Here is a 19,978-nt window from a genome sequence, read left to right on the forward strand (position 1 = left end):
AACCATCAACATTGGCAGGGCCACTGGTTCTGTCACTGTTGTCAGCTGATAGGGACGCCAGAGATTGGCCATCATTGAGCTGTTCCAGGTTGTGGAAGGTCAGATCTGAGCATCAAGGGAAGCCAAAGAGGCATTGGCATTGGTTCCCATTGATACATGGTGCTGGGCTCAGGTATGATGTTTTCAAAACTGCATCGAAGGAATTGGCACCTGCAGGCTCACATTGCTGCGTGTCTCTGATCTCAGACTGGAGGTGCAAGAGTGACTTGCTGATATGCCATGTACAGGAGAGAATCTCTTTGGGGATAAAGTGACGAGCGTGGTAGGCTGGGTCCAGGACACTTAAGCAGCTTTCCACTGGCATTCAGGACGCGTCCTCTTCAGCCAGGAGGCCATCAAGGGGTTTGGGCCCAGGAAGTCCTTCTTCCGCCCAAAGAGGTACTACCTTCCACTACTTTGCTCCAGTCAGCAACATCAAGCCCCTCGTAGCCATTCTAGGTAACAGAGGGCTCTGAAACCCAACCGGCACCTCAGTCAACTCTAGGGACGGGGTTTTGACTGGATTGCAGGAACATAGCCAAGTCACCCGTACACAAAGCGATGGACCAGCCAGTCGGGGAAAGGCGGTTGTTCTTTGCGAACCAGTGGCCTAGTGTAACCTCAGACCAGTGGGTTCTGTCCATCGTTCGCAAGGGGTTCGAATGAAACCTATTGAGTACTCTGCTAAATTTCCCTCTGGGCCCGGTAGCACATCAGTAGGTACTAGTAGCGGAGTTCTTCTCCCTCTTCTGGTCAGAGTGGTCGAGCCTGTTCCACCAGGACAGAGGGCAGGGATTTTACTCTTGGTATGTCCTGATACCAAAGAAAACAGGAACTCTGTCCCATCCTAGACCGATGGGCCTTGAACAAATTCTTCAAAAGAGAAAAGTTCAATATGGTTTCCCTGGGCACTCTGATCCCCTTCTTAGAAAAAGGGGACTGGCTATGATCCCTGGCTCCTTCACTCACATCGAGAACTTCTCAGGCAGCTTCGTGGTAGGAAAGTAGCATTTCCAGTATCTCATTCAGCCATATGGGATTGCATCAGCCCCATGGGCACTCTGATCCCTTTCTTAGAAAAAGGGGACTGGCTATGATCCCTGGCTCCTTCACTCACATCGAGAACTTCTCAGGCAGCTTTGTGGTAGGAAAGTAGCATTTCCAGTATCACATTCAGCCATTTGGGCTTGCATCAGCCCAATGGGTCTTCGCAAAAGGCCTAGCCATGGTTGTGTATCTTCGCAGACTGGGAGTTCATGTTTTCCTGTATCTAGATGATTGGCTGATCAAGAGCACCTCTCGGGTGGGGGAAGGTGAATCCATGCGCTCAACCATTCGGGTGCTGTAGACACTAGGGTTCTTGTCAGCTACCGCATCTCAGCCCATCACCTCAATTGGATTTCATTGGAGCCCTGCTAAACATGGCTTATGTGAAAGTCTTCCTGCCCCAGCAACAAGCCATCCCCCTGATGACTATCGCAGTGAGGATTCTACAGAACCAGAAGGTGTCAGTATGGCACATGTTGAGGCTGTTGTGCCATATGGACACTAAAGTACACATCACTCCCTTGGCACTTTGCACATATTTAAGGTCGCAGTGATGGCAAGCCACTCAGGACTTCCAGGATTGCATCAGAGTTACACCATCCCTCCAGATCTTTGTCCTGGTGGTGAGGAAACTTCAGATTTGGAAAGGGGGGTGTCCTTCCAAAGTCATCCTACCAAATAGTCCTAAATATAAATGTATCCATCCTGGACTGGGAAGATCATGTAGATGGATTCTGCACACAGGGTCTATGGTCTGCCCGGGAACATCCTGTCAGATCATTTTCTTGGAACTCCAGGTGCTCAGGTATGTGCCATGGGCTTTCAGAGATCAGACAGGCAACCAAGTGGCAATGTGGTATATCAACAAGCAGGGAAGTACCTGGATCATATCTCCTGTGTCAGGAAGCGGTCCAGATCTGGTCTTGGGTTCTCTCCCATGGGATGGTGCTCGGGACTATGTACCTGGCTGGAATGGAGAATGTAAGAGTGGACAGTCCGAATCATGCCTTCAGACCCCACAAATGGTTTCTGGACAAAGGGGTCGTGAATTGGATCTTCTATCTCTGGGGAAGCCCAGATCTCTATCTATTTGCTGTGTCTTTTAACAAGAAGGATCCTCAATTAAACACTCTGTGCAGGACATGGGGTAAACCAGCCAAAGATACCTTCACCTGTCACTGGGCAAGGGTTTCCTGTATTGCATTTCCTCTAGCTTCATTGATGGCAAATACTCTCTTGAAGCTTTGCGAGGACAAAGGGACTATGATCCTCATAGCTCCCCCATTGGCTGAGACAGATCTGGTTTCCATTTTTCTGTGAGATGTCCTTAGCCTGATCAGTTTCATGATGGACTTCCCCCATAACCCAAAGATCAAGGCTAGTTGTACCATCCCAACCTCCAGGCCCTGTCGCTCACAGCCTGGATATTGAGAGGTTGATATTACAAACACTCGATCTCTTGGAGGATGTGTCTCTGGTCCTGGTGGCTTCCAGAAAGTCTTCCACTAGAAAGTCCTACGGACTGAAGTGGAGGTTTTCCATGTGGTGTGAGCAGAAGGCCCTAGATCTTTTCCCCTGCTCCCCACAAAAACTGCTTGACTACCTTCTACACCTATCAGAAGCTGGTTTGAAGACCCACTCTTTTAGAATTCATCTGTCTTGGGATCTCAACGTGGTGTTAGCTCAGCTAATAAAAACTCCTTTTTGAGCTACTGTACTCTTGTGACCTAAAGTACCTGACCTGGAAGGTTATATTTTTAGTGGCAGTCACTTCAGTACGCAGTGTCAGCAAGCTCCAGGCCTTAGTAACTTACCCACTTTACACTAAGTATTTTTCATGACAGTGTGGTCTTAAGTACGCACCCTAAGTTCCTGCCTAAGATGGTGTCTGACTTCCATCTTTAACCAGTTCATTGTCTTGCCAACATTCTTTCCCAGGCCCCATTCACACCAAAGTGAACAAGCCCTGCACAGTTTGGACTGCAAAAGAGCCTAGCCTATCGGAGTGGACAGAAGCCCATAGACAGTCCATCCAACTTTTTGTATCTTTTGATAGAAATAAGTTGGAGATCGCCATTGCCAAGCAGACTCTTTATAATTGGCTAGCAGACTGCATTTCCATCTGTTATGCTCAGGCAGGACTGCATCTTGGGGACCATGTTCGAGCCATAGCAGTGTCGTCTGTGGCCTACTTACAAGCAGTTCCCATGGAGGAGCTCTGCAGAGCTGCGACGTGGAGTTCTCTCCACACATTCACATCGCATAATTGTTTGGAAAGGGATGGCCAATGCAACAGCAGGTTTGGCCAGTCTGTCCTTCAGAACTTGTTTGAGTTTAGAACCCAACTCTCTTTCCTCCTAGGGCCTATTCTTTCTGTTCCAGCTGTCCCCCCCCCCCCCCCCTTTCTGTTACCAACCCAACTTTTGGTGGTTGTGCCTATTGGCACCTCTTTTGTTGGTCCTTTTTTGTTTGTTTTTTTGTTGGGAGAGCCATCAGTAGCTAGGGATTCATCTATGTGTGAAGACTACCATCCTACTTGTCCTTAGAGAAAGTAGAGTTGCTTACCTGTAACAGGTGTTCTCAGAAGACAACAGGATGTCAGTCCTTACAGAACCCACACGCCTCCCCACAGAGTCGTGTTTCCACCTCATATGTAGTATTATAATGTAGAATGCAAATAAAATAATAAGACTGAGGTAACCCCACGTGGACGCGTGGTATGCATGTGTGTGAGCATGCTCAGAGAGGCTCAGTCAAAATTCTGTCGGATGATGTCGCCCATGTAAAGTACTGACATCCTGCTGACCTCCGAGAACACTTGTTACAGGTAAGCAACTCTCCTTTGTTGGCAGCAGCTTCAGGCTTTGTGCCTGATTAGAAAAGGAATTTTGAACTATTCACCTAGAGCCCTGACTTGCAACTGAGCAAACTGGAGTGAAGTTTTAAAGGAGTTCCACATGTAAAAAAAAAAAAAAAAAAAAAAGCATATGTAATGTAAGTAGCATGTATATGCGTATATACTGTTTTATAAACATTGAGAGTATGCATGTATTTTTGACCGTGCATGCATTTTATGGGGGGAAGGGGGCAGTATTAGGAGTGTTCTGGGGCAAAGTTCAGACATGCGTATGGTAGTCACTGTTTTGTGAGAAAGATAAGCGAATATATTATCAAAATATATTCGTACACTTATGTCTACTAACTGACTCTCACAAGTGAAATTGAACTTGTTTGTCATCTGCAATTTTTGGGTGGGAAGTCTGGGAAAACTAGTGGGCATTCAAGGTTTGTGGTCTGCTCAAGAAGCTCAATGCCAGATCAACTTCCTGGAGCTTTGGGCAATGCTCTGGGCGTACCGAGATAGCTTGCCCAACCAGGCGGTCGTGGTACAGTCAGACAACCAAGTGGCGATGTGGAACATCAACAAGTAGGGGGAGGTCCAGGATCGTTTCTCCTGTGTCAGGAGGTTGTCCAGACTTGCTCCTGGGCTCAGTGCCAGGGCATGCTGCTCTGGGCCACATCCCTGGCTGGGATGGAGAATGTGGTGGCGGACTGGCTGAGTCTAGCGTTCCAACCTCATGAGTGGTCCCTGGATCAAGCAGTGGCAGATCTCATCTTCCACCTCTGGGGTATCCCGGACATGAACCTCTTCGCCTTCCCCTGCAACAACAAGGTGAGCCACTTCTGCTCCCCGTACAGAGGGGACGGATAGCCAGCCTCGGATCCCTTTGCCTGCCATTGGGGCAAAAGCCTTCTGTATGCATATCCTCTGCTTCCTCTTGTTATGAAGACCTTCCTGAAGCTCCGTTAGGACAGGGGGGAGGGGAAACAATGATTTTCATTACCCCTTGCTGGCCGAGACAGGTCTGGTTCCCGCTCCTGCAGGACCTCTCTGTCAGAACTGATCAGTTTGGGGACTTCCCCAGGCTTGATTTCGCAGCCCCTTGACCTCTCTGACAGCGTGTCTCCAGTTCTTGTAGCTTCTAGGAAACCTTCCATCAGAAAGTCTTATATCCTGATGTGGAGAGGTTTTCTGTCTGGTGTGAGTCACGGCTTGGATCCGTTCTCTTGTCCCACTCAGAGGTTGCTTGACCACTTGTTGCACCTTTTGGATGCTGGTCTGAAGACCAACTTGGTTAGAGTACACTTGAGTGCCATCAGGGCCTACCACCAAGGTGTCTTCGGTTCACCTGTCTCCGTGCAGCCCATAGTGGGCCAGTTCATACGGGGCCTGCTTCAGCTGAAACCTTCCCTGCGGCCTCCTGTTGTGTCCTGGGACCTCAACATGGTGCTGGCTTGACTCATGCGAGACCCTTTCGAGTCACTGCGCTCCTGTGATCTGAAGTACTTGACCTGGAAGGTCAGGATAAGCGAGCTTCAGGCGTTGGTGACATATCTGCCCTACACAAAGTTTTTTTGTGTTAGGGTGGTCCTCCATACTCATCCTAAGTTCCTACCTAAAGTGGTGACTGATTTTCATATATATTTTTAATCCAATATGTTGAATCTTCAGTAGTTTGGGGCTTGAATATTTTGGACCATGTATATTTCTTGATATTGTAAACATTTTTGTGAAAAATTCTTGTGACCAGATGTTTCCAGTGAATCATCCTGCCCACCTTTTTTCCCGGGCCTCATTTGCACCAGGGTCAAACGGGCTCTGCACAGCTTGGATTGCAAGAGGGCCTTTAGCTTTCTATCTCGAGCGATCAGCAGACCACAGGCAGTCCATGCAGCTCTTCATCTCTTTTGACAAGAATAGATTGGGAGTATGCAGTTACCAAACAGACACTGTCAAACTGGCTAGCGGATTGTATTTCCTTCTGCTATGTGCAGGCGGGTCTTCTGCTTAGAGGCAACGTCAAGGCAACGTCAAGGTTCAGACCCATGGCAGCTTTGGTGGTCCACTTGCTAGCGGTCCCTGTGGCAGAGATCTGCAAGGCTGCGACGTGGAGTTCTCTCCATATGTTCGCTGCCCATTACTGTTTGGACAGAGATAGACTGACATGATAGCAGGTTCAGCCAATCTGTTCTGCGGAATCTTTCAGCTATAAAAACTCAACTCTTCCTGCCTAGAGTCCTTTTTTCGGGTTCAGGCTGTCTCCCTCTATTCTCCACAGCACTGCAGTTGTTGTGCCCATTAGGTGCCTGTGGGTTTAGTAAAATTCGGGAGCAGCCTGCAGCTACATTTTCACCCATCTGATTGCTATCAGAAGATGGATACTGGAGTATAGACGTATCCTAGCTCTTGCTGTTGATGTGACTTGTATTACCTGCTGCTAGACTTGGTACTTGGGGCAGTGCCCTAAGAAGCCTCTGCAGTGCTCCTGTCTTGGTTTGCATATAGGGCAAGAATCGGAGCAAAGAAACAGTCTCTGCTCCTCTTGTATGTATACACAGTGTTAAGCGGTTTGCTGTTTAAAGTTTTTCCTTTTCAGCAAAGTACTTTCCACCTGCTTAGTCAAGTACTAGTGGCATTTTTTTCACTGACATTTGGGAAATTACTTCAGAAAAGATTCAATATCTTTTTTGCTCAATTTACTAGTTATAACTTGTTGCTTAAAGAAATACCTGGTGAACATCTAGCTGTACTTATTTTTTTGTGTCTTCCTACAGTGCCTGCTAGCAATCAGCAGCTTGATGATCAGACATCTTTTTCTGTTGCCACACCTGAATTTATTTAGACCCACTGAAACTTTTTTTTTTCTTTAGTGATCCCTCATAAACAAATAGTGAAGAATTCCCATTTCTTGGATTAAAGTGTATCTTGGCGTCAAGCGGTGTTGTGTAGGGAGGATAATGTGACTATTAACATTTCTCCTTTTGGTTTACATCTTTTTCTTTGCAAGGTCCGCAAAGCTCTTCGCAGCGCCGAAGCATATGAAAACTTCCTGCGTTGCCTTGTGATTTTTAATCAAGAAGTGATTTCCCGGGCTGAGCTTGTGCAGCTGGTCTCGCCATTCCTAGGGTAAGTGTTACCATTGTGAAATTGCTTGGGTGGAGAGAAGCGCTTTTGTAGTATTCTGTGATATAACTATATAGTGAATTTTTACATTTGTTGCTCTGCATCCAACCAGACTGAATCCCAAAAGATTACAGACATGACCACTGAAAATGCAGCCTCTTGTGATGAAGAATGAGGGATGAAAATTGTGCATGATTCAGCTTGCTGTACAGCAGCAACGATGGTGGATGAGAGGCAATTTAAATCTGAACTCAGGGACCATTACCCTTTACTGCAGTGGTTCCCAAACCTGTCCTGGAGGGCCCCCACGTAGTCAGGTTTCTCTGTTCGTACCCGGATCAGTCCAGACTCCTGGGGTATATTCATCCCTGCCAGCAGATGGAGACAGAGAAAGTTTCACTGACACTGCTTCTTAATCCTTTGTGCTACATGTGGTTCCTCAGTATTTCTCTGACTCCAGCAGATGGTGGCTGGTGTATAAACCTGCAGTTCTGAGGTCTGGGGAACTTTTTCTTTTTTGGCTGTGAGCCTTTCCTCCCAGGGGTGTTTGAGTCCTGGTGGATCCTTCCCTGTTTGGTTGTATGCTCACTCCTTTAGTCCATGGGGTGTAAATCTGGTGGTCCAGATCCCTCCCCTTCACGAGGCTGCCCAGGTGGCTGTAGGCTCAGGGCGGCTGGTATTATTTTTTTTTTCTTTCATCAGCTTGCCTTTCTTTCTTTAAATTTCTGGTTTCAGTCTCTCTTTATTTCTTTTTGTCTTTTGCTGACACTGAGCTGAACAGCTCCAGGTTCTCTGCAGAGGAGAGGCTGATCAGAGTTTTAAAGTTGTTTAAAAAAAAAAAAAAAAAAAAGGTAAGGCTGTCTCGCGGGCGTCTCTCTCCTTCTGGTCCCTGTTTGTAGCGGGTGTGCAGGCTCTGTTTTGGTTTTTTTTGTTCCCGTTCGCGCTTTTGTTCGGGGCTCGGGCAGAGAGGCTTTCCCACCAGTGTCAGCATGGTTTGCGGCTCTCTTTGCCGCGTGTGTGGTGCAGGATCAGTGCAGCTCAGCCACTTTAGTTTATGTGCAGCCTTCGTTTTGGGGGGGGAGAGGGTCCGTTGGAGGCTCTGGTGACTGCAAGAGGTAGGAACCATCGTTCGTGCTCTTCCCCGGGGGTTTCTGTGAAGTGCTGATGTGTGGACTGCGGCAAGCCTCCGATTTCCTCTGACGCAGGAATGGCAGCCATTTTGGGTCCCCTGGCAGTGCGGTCTGTTCATACGGACGATGGGGGAGATTTGCCTCTGCATCTTTCTCCGGCCCACCCGACCATGGTAGAGGGTCTAGTGGGGGCAGATGAGGCAGTGTGCTTAGATCTGCCAATGCCTGCATCCGCGGAGACTGCGCCCTCACTGTTCTCTCAGGCTCCTTGGACCTTTTCTGCTAATTTTGTTCTCCTGCTGCACGAGGTATATTTAGCTCAGCAGGAAGGTTTGGGTAGCCAGTCTCACCCTCTAGGGGGTCAGAGAGAGGTACTCTGGGGCCTGAGCAATCTTGACGTTGGAACCCTCTGCTGGGACAGCGTTCGCTATGTCCTGGGTTTGCTGAGGCAGATTCGGATGACTCTGTTGGGTCTCGGGGGACCCCGGGATGCAGGAGGCCTTGTCGCAGGATCAGGTTATTGATCCAAATGACGTCTGCATATCTCAAGAAGATGATCTAGATAATCTTCCAGTCTTGGAGGTGATGATCCTAAAGTACTCCACTTGTTCCGGAAGGAGGAGTTAGGCACTTTGATTCCTCAGGTTTTGGAGGAACTAGGGCTGAAACTCCCACAGGAAGACTTAGATATGGAAGGTGCAGATCCGTTCTGGATGGGCTTTGGGCTCCCCCTCGAGCTTTTCCCTATCATAGGTCTGTGAAAAAGATGGTGGATCGAGAATGGGGAGTACCCGACTCTGGCTTGAGAGTGGGAAGGGTGATGGCTAAGCACTATCCTTTGCCAGAACAGACGTTGGAGCTCTCTTCCCTTCCAAAGGTGGACGCTGTGGTTTCGGCGGTCACAAAGACGACAACTATCCCTGTTGCAGTTTCCTCGGCATTGAAGGATGTTCAAGACCGGAAGTTGGAAATTCAGCTCAAAAGGATTTTTGAGGTATCTGCCTTGAGTCTGCGGGTGGCTAACTGCTCCAGCTTCATGCAAAGTGCTTGCCTGCGCTGGGTTTAACAGCTTAGGTTGGGCAGGCAAATTCGGGTGTCGAAGCAGATAAAGCAGAGCACTTGGAGCAGTCGGTTGCTTATGTGATGGATGCCTTGTATGACTTGGTCAGAACTTCTTCCCATATTATGGGTTCCGTGGTTTCAGCCAGGCGGTTATTGTGGTTATGCAACTGATCGGCGGATATTGCATCTAAATCTCATTTAGGCGCTCTGCCTTTTAAGGTGTGCCTTTTGTTTGGTGAGGATCTGGAGCACTTGATGAAGGACCTGGATGAGAATAAGGGGCACAAGTTGCTGGAGGATAAGCCTAAGGGCAAGCGGCCTTTTCAATCTTTGTTACGTTTTCGGGATATTAGGAGATTGCGCAAGGCAAGAGGAACCCCAGCCTCGCAAAAGCAGTTCTCTTTTTGAGGTTAGTCCTGGGGGCAGTCCTTTCGAGGTTGTCGATGGCCATTTAGAGCTTCCTCCAATAGTGGGGACTGCTGGAGCCAAATCCTCATAATGAGGCAAGGCCAGTTCACTCTGCCAATCCTTTTATAGGAGGTCTTGTAGCACATTTTTACGGGGAGTGGACCAGGATCACTTGGGATCAGTGGGTCCTCAGCGTAAACTGTAATAAGAGATGGTTATGCATCAGAATTTGCTCAGCCTGTTTGCGACTTGTTTCTAATTTTCCCCCTGCTGGTCATTGGAAAAACGTCAGGCAGTCCGGGGAACATTAGGTTACAGGCCTTGGGAGCGGTGGTTCCGCAGAGCAAATGAGGCAAAAGGTCAGTATTCCATCTACTTTATAGTTCCAAAGAAAGGCTCTTTTTGCCCCATTCTGGATTTCAAATGGGTAAATGTGGCACTACAGGTCCCGAGGGTTCGGATGGAAACTCTGCAGTTGGTAATCACAGCAATGCGCAAGAACAAGTTCCTGGCTTCTTTGGATCTGACGGGGGCCTATCTACATATTCCATTCGTCCGGATCACCAGTGGTTTCTGAGGTTCATGGTACTGGGTCAGCATTTCTAGTTTCAGGCTCTTCCCTTTGGGCTGGCCACGATGCTCTGCACATTCACCAAGGGGTAATGGTGGTGGCAGCGACGGCATTGAGGCGCGAGGGGGTCCTGGTACAACTTTATGTAGATGATTGGCTCATCAGAGCAAAGTCGGAAATCACTGTGGTACAGCAGGTAATCACCACCCTAGAAATCTATAGGCTGGGTGGTGAATTTGGCGAAGAGCCAGCTGATCCATCTTGGACTCTTAGACTACTTGGGGGCTCAATTCGACATGCTGAAGAGCAAGGTGTTCCTCTCAGAGGAGAGCGCCTGCAGGTTACAGACGCAAGTCTGGCATCTGTTGGCTTTGCAGGTTTCCAGAACTTGGGATTTTTTGCATGTTCTCAGCTTGATGGCCTCAACGCTGGAGTTGGTGCCGTGGGCTTTTGTGCATATGAGACCGCTACAGAGAGCTCTAATGGCACAGTGGAATCTGTTGTTGGAGGAGTTTCATATAACCCTCTCGCTCTATGGTCATGTGTTGGACAGTCTAGCTTGATGGCTGCAGTCATCCAATCTGGTCCGTGGGGTTGATCTGGAGGTCCCGGATTGGGAAATTCTTAATACCGATGCCAGCCTTTCTGGTTAGGGAGCAGTATGCCAGTGACGGTCGGCCCAGGGCGTTTGGTCGTTGGAAGAAGCCTCTTGGTCTATCAATCTCTTAGAGACCAGAGCAGTGCAGTTAGCGTTGCTTGTTTTTCTACCTTTGGTTCAAGGCTGCTCGCTAAGGGTCTTGTTGGACAATGCGATGACCGTGGCATATATCAATCGGCAGGGAGGAACCAAGAGTCATGTGGTGGCCCAGGAGGTTCAGGAGTTAATTCTTTGGGCAGAGCAGTATTTGATTCAGATAGCAGGGTCTCATATCGCAGGGGTTGAAAACATCCAAGCAGATTTTCTAAGTCACACAACGCTAGGATCCAGGGGAGTGGGAGTTGTTCGAGGCAGAGATGCAGCTCATCTGAGAGAGGTGGGGCTGATCCCATGTGGATCTAATTGTGACGTGTCTCGGTGCAGAGGCATCTCGTTTTTTTCAGTTGAAGATAGGAGTACGGGGCCAAAGGGGTAGACACTCTGGTAATATCCTGGCCTCGAGGGGTGGTTCTTTACATATTTCCCCCTTGGCATCTGATAGGCAAAGTGTTGCATCGGATAGAGAAAAACCTGGGAGAAGTGGTGTTGGTAGCCCCGGAGTGGCCTCGTCAGCAGTGGTTCATGGATCCGGTCAACATGGCAGTGGACGGACCATTATGCTTCAGTCATCTTCCTCGTCGTCTTCAGCAGGGCCCCATATTTTCAGACCAGGCAGATTGCTTTTGTCTAGCAGCCTGCCTTTTGAGAGGCGGCATTTAGGACAAAGAGGGTATCCAGAGGCGGTCATAACTACTCTTCTGCAAGCTAGACGGATGTCTACTTCATTGTTGTATGTCCGAGTTTGGAAGGACTTTGAGGCATGGTGTATAACTAAGGGGTACAGGCCTTATGGTCTTCTGTGTCTCAGGTTTTATCTTTCCTTCAAGAAGCTTTGATCAAAGACCTAGCTATCAAGTTCCTCAGAGTACAGGTAGCGGCTCTGACTTGTCTACGTGGTAGAGTTGAGGGTCACATTGTCCTCTCATCCCGATGTGGTTCAATTTCTTGGGGGGTGGTGGTTAAGAATTTGCACCCTCCAGTTAGGAGAGTTTGCCCATCCTGGAATCTTAATCTTGTTCTCCGAGGTTTGTGTGAGCCACCTTTTGAACCTCTCCGCAGAGCAACTCTTAAGGAATTGACCCGGAAGGTTGTTTTCCTGGTAGCCATTTGTTCTGTGAGGAGAATCTGAGTTGCAGGCTTTATCTTGCCACGATCCATTCCTTCAGATCTTGGACTCAGGAGTGTCCTTGCAGATGGTTCCCTCGTTTCTTCCCAAGGTGATATCAGCTTTTCATGTTAATCAAAACAATAGAGCTTCCGGCTTTCCCAGAATTGGATGCTTCTGCGCCTCATGCACAGTAGCTTAGGCTGTTGGATGTCCATAGGACCTTTCTTGAGCAGAAACCCTAGGTAGTTGACTTGCTGTATATTGCACATGAGAAGTTGATAAAACAAGGAGGAAGGCGATCTAAAAAAGCCATTGGGGCAACACAAAGGATAGATGCCAAGCAATGTCCGTCAAGATGCTTTATTAGGAGACTTGTCAATCCAATGAAAAGACGCCCGACTCAGGCCGAGTTTCACCCCCGCACGGGGGCTGCCTCAGGGGCTGTATAAGAGATATCTTATATACATTTGATAATTATCTTGTACGCCGGTCTCCTTCTTAATGTTAAGAAGGAGACCGGCGTGCCGTCTGACAAAGTATTCTGACCTGAGAGCTAGCCAGCTTCGGCGCGCAGCACTGCACATCAATAATCAACTGTCTCCACCGAAACCTTGCAGGAGACCTGGTTACGGTGTTTTCATACTACTCCAACTCACAGTTTTGCAGAAAAATTTATCAGTACAAGATAATTATCAAATGTATATAAGATATCTCTTATACAGCCCCTGATCGTGCGGGGGCGAAACTTGGCCTGGGTTGGGCGTCTTTTTATTGGATTGACAAGTCTCCTAATAAAGCATCTTGATGGACATTTCTTGGCATCTATCCTTTGTATTGCACATGAGAATCCATTTGGCCTCTCACAGATGGTGTCTTTGGAGAAGAAGTTTCTACCTGCACTTTCCTGTTTCTTCCCATCTCAGAATCTTTAAGATGGGTGTGCAGCTTTGGCTGTGTGCTGCTAGGCCAAGATTTAAATAGCCCCCAGGTTCCACAAGATGTCCCTAGCGTGGAGTAGGAAAAGCTCTGCCACCTCTTCCCAGAAGGTGCTATGATGGCCCTTGGCTTCCCGATCCACTAAAGCACGGGCTTTCTCCTTCAAGGTGCTCCCCAAACTTTGTTTTTAAAATATATTTTGTAAGATGCTTTGGACCATGCCCCCTATATGACCAATAGTGAGTAAACAGAACTTTTGACCATAATGCATAAGTTAACTAATCAATTACCTATTTTATTTTTGGGCCTTTGGGAAAGATAGCATATTAAATCTAAGAATAAAATATTCTTTAGATATCAAAATCTAGAAAGCAAATTAAAGTCACAAAAATTAATTTTGTAAGCTCTTTGGTGCCAAGGGTTCTCTCTGTTCATGTGGAGAATTCATCCCTTATTTGTTGAGTCCTTTTTTGATAGGTCATTTTGAAGTGGATTTGTTGGCTTTTTTTCTCAGTTTGTATCTTGGTTAGAGTAACCAGGTTGTGTAATAGAAGCAGTGGTATGCAGCTTGTAGTCCATGCTACGACCAGCAATTTTAAGTGCTTCTTAGCTGATAAAAGCTACAATGTGAAAATTAACTGCTTGGGTTTAATGTTTGGCTGCGCCTATAATCGTTCATATGGACTTTCCCCAAACTCTTCATTGAAAATGAATGTTCAGTTCAGGCTGTGTTCATTTATTTATTTTTATTTATTTGTTGGGCTTTTATATACAGTTGTTTAGACTAGCCGTCAGCGGTTTACAAACATTTCAAACTTATGCAAGTTCCAGTAAAATATATCAAAACAAAAGATGTAATCATAAAACACTAAAATAAAAACATAAAAAGCATAATACAAATCTGTGGTCTTAAATACAATTAATAATCAATTAAAAATGTACAAATAAAGTAGTCTATAAAAAAAATAAATTGTGGTTATAATATCAAACAAAGATAATGCAACTGGAGCTTCATTGCACCATAAATGGAGGAGTGAAAAATGGCCTCGCTGGCGAAGGGATTAGTTATTATTTAGAAACCCTTGTATAGGAGTAGAACACAAGTATCTCATTCACACAACATGCATGTACACAGTCTAGGCAGTGTGATCTCCCAAGTGCTTGTTTTCTGTTTTTCATTTGTTAAATTATTTCCCCACAGGAAGTTCCCAGAATTGTTCACCTGGTTTAAAAATTTTTTGGGCTACAAGGAATCGACTCATATAGAGCCATTCCCTAAGGAGCGAGCCACTGAAGGATTTGCCATGGAAATAGATTATGCTTCCTGTAAGAGGTTGGGCTCCAGCTACAGAGCATTGCCTAAGAGCTACCAACAGCCCAAGTGTACAGGGAGGACACCACTTTGCAAGGAGGTAAGTGGCATTTCAGAAGGGGAGTGCGGGTGGTCACAGTAGATGCTATGTGGTAAAGTAACATAGTGCTTGTTGGCAGAAAAACCCCAAAATGGCCTATCTAGTCTACCCAGCAAAGGGTGTTTGGGGTTGTAGCTGCTGCTCCGTGCAGGTTACCTCCTGGGGAAAAGCAAATTGTTTAAATGGAAAGGATTTTTCCCTGTAGGTACCCAGATCAGCCCAGGCTCCTGGGTTTGGCCTCCCTTCCAGCAGTATGAACAGCTTTTCTCCCTTCCTAAGATTGATACTGCGGTTTCGTCTGTTACTAAAAAGATGACCATCCCAGTAGTGAGTTCTGCAGCATTGAAAGACATGCAGGATCGGAAACTGGAAGTACACCTCGATGGTTTTTGAGGTTTCAGCCCTGAGTTTGCACTCTATTTGCAGTAGTTTTATGTAGCGTGCGTGCCTGCACTGAGTGCAGCAGGTGCAGGAAAGTCCAGAAGTCAGGCGAAGAGGCAAACAGGGCTGAGCGTGTTGAGGTGGCAGTGGCTTACAGGGCGGATGCTCCGTATGATTTAGTTCGGACGTTGTCCTGGATTATGATGCCAGCAATCTCCACCAGAAGGTTGCTTTGGTTGCGTAACTGGTCAGCAGACATATCTCAGGTTCGCTTCATTTTAAAGGCCAGTTCCTATTTGAGGATCTGGAGTGCTTGATGCAGACCTTAGGTGATAAGGTTCTCAGATTGCTGGAAGATAAACCTAAGTACAAAAGGTTTATTCAGGTCCGTTGTCATTTTCGGGATGTTCAGTCTCATCTGGCAAGGGCAGCGCAAAGTCCGCAAAAGCAGTTTTCCCTTCGGGGCCAATCCTGGGGTCAGTCCTTTCGAGGTGCCCAGAGACCATTTAGGGGCGTCGCCGGTGGTAGCGCAACAGGAATTAAGTCCTTGCAGTGAGGCGAGGCTGGTCCACTCCGTCATTCCTATTATAGGGGTCGCCTGTCGCGGTTTTACACGGAGTGGTCCAAGATTACTCAGGACCAGTGGGTTCTCAGTGTGGTTAGAGATGGCTACGTTTTAGAATTTGCTCATCTGGTCCAAGACTTCTAGTTTCCTCTTGCAGTTCTGTAGACAAACAGGTGGTGGTTCGAGAGATGCTGGACCATCTGCAAAGACTGGGGGCGGTAATTCTGGTTCCCCGCAAGCAGCTAACGGAGGCGTATGTGCGCATTCCCATTTGGCCCACTCTGTGTTTTTTCTGCTGTTCATGATTCTGGGTCAACATTTTAAATTTCAGGCTCTTCCTTTCGGGTTGGCCACAGCACCACATACCTTCACCAAGGTGATGGTGGTGGTGGCAGCAGCATCTTTGCGTCAGGAAGGGATTCTGGTGCATCCTTATCTGGACCAACTGGCTTATCAGGGTGAAGTCGGAAGTTCTTTTCCGCCAGTCGGCTCAGAAGTTTATCTAGCTTCTTGAGCCGCTCGGCTGGGTCGTGAATTTGACGAAGAGTCAACTGCAACTGTCGCAATCCCTGGAGTACCTGGAAGCTTGATTTGACACTGGTAAGCAAAGCATTTCTCTTGAAGGAGCGTGTTCGGAAGCTGCAGGGACAGATTTGGCACCTGTTAGGGTTAACGATGCCCAAGGTCTGGAACTATTTACAGGTTCTGGGTTCTATGGCTTCGACCGTGGAATTGGTACCATGGCCGTTGCTCATATGAGACTCTTGCAGAGGGCTCTTTTGTCACGGTCGAACCCAGTCTCGGAGGAATTTCATCTTCCTTTGCTGCTCGAGGGAGTCGCTCGGGAGAGTCTGTACTGGTGGCTTCTAAATTCCAATCTCATTTGGGGGATAGACCTCGAAGTTCTGGATTGAGTAGTGCTTATTACCGATGCCAGTATCTCTGGTTGGGGAGCAGTTTGTCAGCAACAGTCTGCTCAGGGTTGCTGGTCCTACCTAGCCCTGTGGGCTTTTCTGCCTTTGTTGAGAGGTCGTTCAGTGCGGGTCCTTTCGGACAGTGTGACGATGGCAGTTTACATAAATTAAAAAAAACAAAAAACCTAAATTGACAGGGCAGAACCAAGAGTCGAGCAGTCGCTCAGGAGGCGCAGGAGTTGATTCTTTGGGTGGAACAGCACCTGGAGCAGATAGCGGTGTCACACATTGCCGGGGTTGAAAACATTCAAGCAGATTATTTGAGTCGCATGACGTTAGATCCAGGCAAATGGGAGTTGTTTGATTTGGCGATGCAGCTCATTCGCAAAAGGTGGGGCTCTCCACACATGGATCTAATGGTGACTCGTCAGAATGCCAAGGTGTTTTGGTTTTTCAGTCAGAGAAGGGAGCATGGGGCCGAGGTGTTGATGCCCTAGTAGTACCTTGGCCTCGGGAGGTTCTGCTTTGTCTTTCCTTCCTGCTTTCTTGTGGGCAAGGTGTTGCGTCGCATAGAGAGGCCATCAAGATGAGGTGCTGTTGGTAGCTCTTGAATGGCCACATCGGCCTTGGTTCACGGATCTGATCAACTTGGCACTGGCATTCGCTTTGGTCACCTAGCAAACCTTCATCAAGGTCCCATATTTTCAGACCAGGCCGCTCGCTTTTGTCTAGTGGCATGGCTTTTGAGAGGCAGCGATTGAGACGTAAGGCCTCTCCTGATGTGGTCATTTCTGTGTTACAAGCTAAGAGAAGATCTACTAATCTCTCGTAAGTACGGGTATGGAAGGTTTTTGAGACTTGGTGTTACTCTAAAGCAGTTCAACCTCTCAAACCTTTAGTGTCTGACGTTTTATCTTTTCTGCAAGAAGGCTTAGTCAAAGGGTTTGCCTCTGAGCTTGCTTAAAGTCCAGGTGGCAGCTCTGGATTGCCTTCGAGGCAAAATAGAGGGCTCTACTTTATCGGCTCATCCAGATGTGGTTCGGTTCCTTCGGGGGACAATGAATTTGTCCAATGATGCGGAAAGTTTGTCCATCTTGGAATCTTAATCTGCTCCTTACAGATTTATATGAGGCACCTTTTGAACAGCTTAAAAGAGCTACTCTTAAGGACTTGACTCTTAAAGTGGTTTTCTGGTGGCCATATGTTCAGCTCGAAGAATTTCGGAGTTGCAGGCCTTATCTTGCCGTGATCCATTCCTTTGGATTTCAGACTCGGGGAGGGGGGTGTCGTTGCAGACAGTGCCTTCCTTTTTACCTAAGGTGGTGTTCACGTTTCACGTGAATCAGACAGTGGAGCTTCTAGCTTTTCCTGAGATGGACTCCTCTGTGCCCACGCATGAGAGGTAGCTCAGATTGTTTAGATGTGAGGAGGGCATTGTTGAGATATCCCAAGGTAACTAATGACTTCAGAAGGTCAGATCATCTCTTTGTTCTGTGGAGTAGTTCGAAAAGAGGTTTGAAGGCATCTAAGGCTACTATTGCATGATGGCTTAAGGAGGCTATTGAATCCACTTACATTACTAAAGGTTGTCCGGTTCCTGAGGGTTTGTGTGCACATTCTACACGTTCTCAGGCAGCCTCGTGGGCAGAGGCTCAGTTTCTCCTCAGGAGATTTGCAATGATGTGGAAGTCGTTGCATACTTTTGCAAGGCACTATCGTCTGGATGTGGGGGACATGGGGTTCGTATCTTTTGGTGAAAGTGTTCTGCAAGTGGGACTCTCCAGGTCCCACCCCGAGTAGGGAGCTTTGATGCATCCCAGAAGTCTGGACTGATATGGGTATATATAGGGAAAGGAAAATTGGTTCTTACCTGCTAATTTTCGTTCCTGTAGTACCACAGATCAGTCCATAACCCGCCCGATTGGTAGAGGGGAGAGTAGTCTGCTCATTCTGTTTGTATAGTAATCAATTCGATTAATTAATTTGAAGAGAGTTCTGGATAGATTTTGGTTGCCTGGTTGTTTTTTTTTGTGTTTTGTTTTTTTTTTTTTTTGTTTGTTTGTGTGTTTTTTGTTTTTTTTTTGGCTTGGGTACAGACTAATACTGAGGAACTGCAGGTGGCACATGTGGTTAAGTAGCAGTGTCAGTAAAACTTTCTCTGTTTCCATCTGCTGGAAGGGAGGCAAAACCCAGGAGTCTAAAGTGATCTGTGGTACTACAGGAACAAAACTTAACAGTAAGAACCAATTTTCCTTTCTTTAACATATGAAGTAAAGGACACCTTGTCATCTGATGGCATAAGATACCATCAATCTGTGAATAATTAGAACAGGGAGTCAGCAATGGTTTTTCGCAAACTGCCAAAAATTCTTCATCCAGTCAGACCAGTGGGTTTTGCACATCAACAAGCAGATGGAGACAGAACTAACAGACTTGCTTTGATTACTTGTTATATACCTCTGTGCTGACACCAGCCTGCCAGTATTCTCGGTTTCCAGCAGATAAGCATACGTCCTGTGCTGTGGACCAGGGCCTGGTAGGCTGAACAAGGGAAACATTTCAAAGCTCCTGAGGTGAAAGACTGGTCTTTCTCTCCCTCAGTGGAGCATAGCCCTTAGCTGTCCAAGAGCTTCTAGTACACAGAGTGGACAGAACACATCCAGAGGTGTGATGGCTTTTGCTCCCTCCTCCTGTGGAACAGTTCAGATCCAAGGGGGTTGGTGAAGATATGCTCTTCCTTCCCCCTTCACTACTTTTTCTTTTCTCCCTCTTGGGAGAATTAAGTACATGCCGTTTTGAGATGACTGGAAACCGAAAGTAGAACTCTATAATGTCTGTCTGTTTCTGGACTCCGTGACTTGAAATAGGCATGTTTCAATAGAGATCAAATGCCCCTGAGAAAGAACGGAAACATGTAGCGTGTCAGGTTGTTTTATGGTTTCACATCCATAGGCTCCACAATCATTCTACCTTCTAAAGAAATGGGATATTTCTGTCGTTACTTTCAAGATAAGTGACTGTTTCTTGTATAATACTTTTATTAGGTATTATACAAAGCTTTGACTTGAGACCATCATAATTGGGGATTACAAATATTCGTTAAATGGCTGTTCTATAAAGACATAGAACACTTTTTTTTTTTTTTTTTTAAATCATTGGTCTCAAAATGTCCAAGAATCTTTTTATTTATGTTGGTCTCAAGTGAAAGCCCTGTTTACCTTTGGTTTTGTTGTTTTGGTCTTGAGTGCTATGTGCCATCAAGCCCTGCGGATGCCAGGAAGCACCATGGATGCCCTTGACACCCTCGAGAGCCTTGACAGTCATCAGGCACCAAGATTACCCTCACTGCCATCGAGCACCAGAGGTGCCATCAATCACCTCAACATGGTGCACTGTGGTCACAGTCATGTGCCATGGATGCCATTCGATGGCGTGGGTAGCTTGGATGCCTGTGGCGCAGTCATTTTCCTATCATGTGCATAGATTGCCATGTTTACCACAAGCACCTTTGGGTGCAGTTGAAGGCCAGAGTTGCCAGGTGTGTCGGGTGCTGGAGGCACCTTCTACATTGAGTGCCTTCCTTGCCATTGGGCATGTAGGCATCCCTGAATGCCGTCGATGCCAGCAAGTGCCAGGGACACCATGGAGGTGCCTCCATTGAAGGACACCTTCAAGCGACATAA

The 19,978-nt window shown here is 47.1% G+C and overlaps 1 protein-coding gene across 2 annotated transcripts in view; it reads left to right on the forward strand.

Annotated features, from left to right (window-relative positions):
• The window catches only part of SIN3A (SIN3 transcription regulator family member A), a 173,174-nt gene that overhangs the window by 89,361 nt on the left and 63,835 nt on the right, over positions 1-19,978 (forward strand). For both annotated transcript variants that reach the window (XM_029574814.1, XM_029574813.1), the window contains exons 10-11: positions 6,936-7,054; positions 14,225-14,435. In XM_029574814.1, coding sequence (XP_029430674.1) covers positions 6,936-7,054; positions 14,225-14,435 — 330 coding nt within the window. The remainder of the gene's footprint in view (positions 1-6,935; positions 7,055-14,224; positions 14,436-19,978) is intronic.

This window comes from Rhinatrema bivittatum, chromosome 13 (assembly GCF_901001135.1).
Source record: "Rhinatrema bivittatum chromosome 13, aRhiBiv1.1, whole genome shotgun sequence".
Classification (NCBI taxonomy): Eukaryota; Metazoa; Chordata; class Amphibia; order Gymnophiona; family Rhinatrematidae; genus Rhinatrema; species Rhinatrema bivittatum.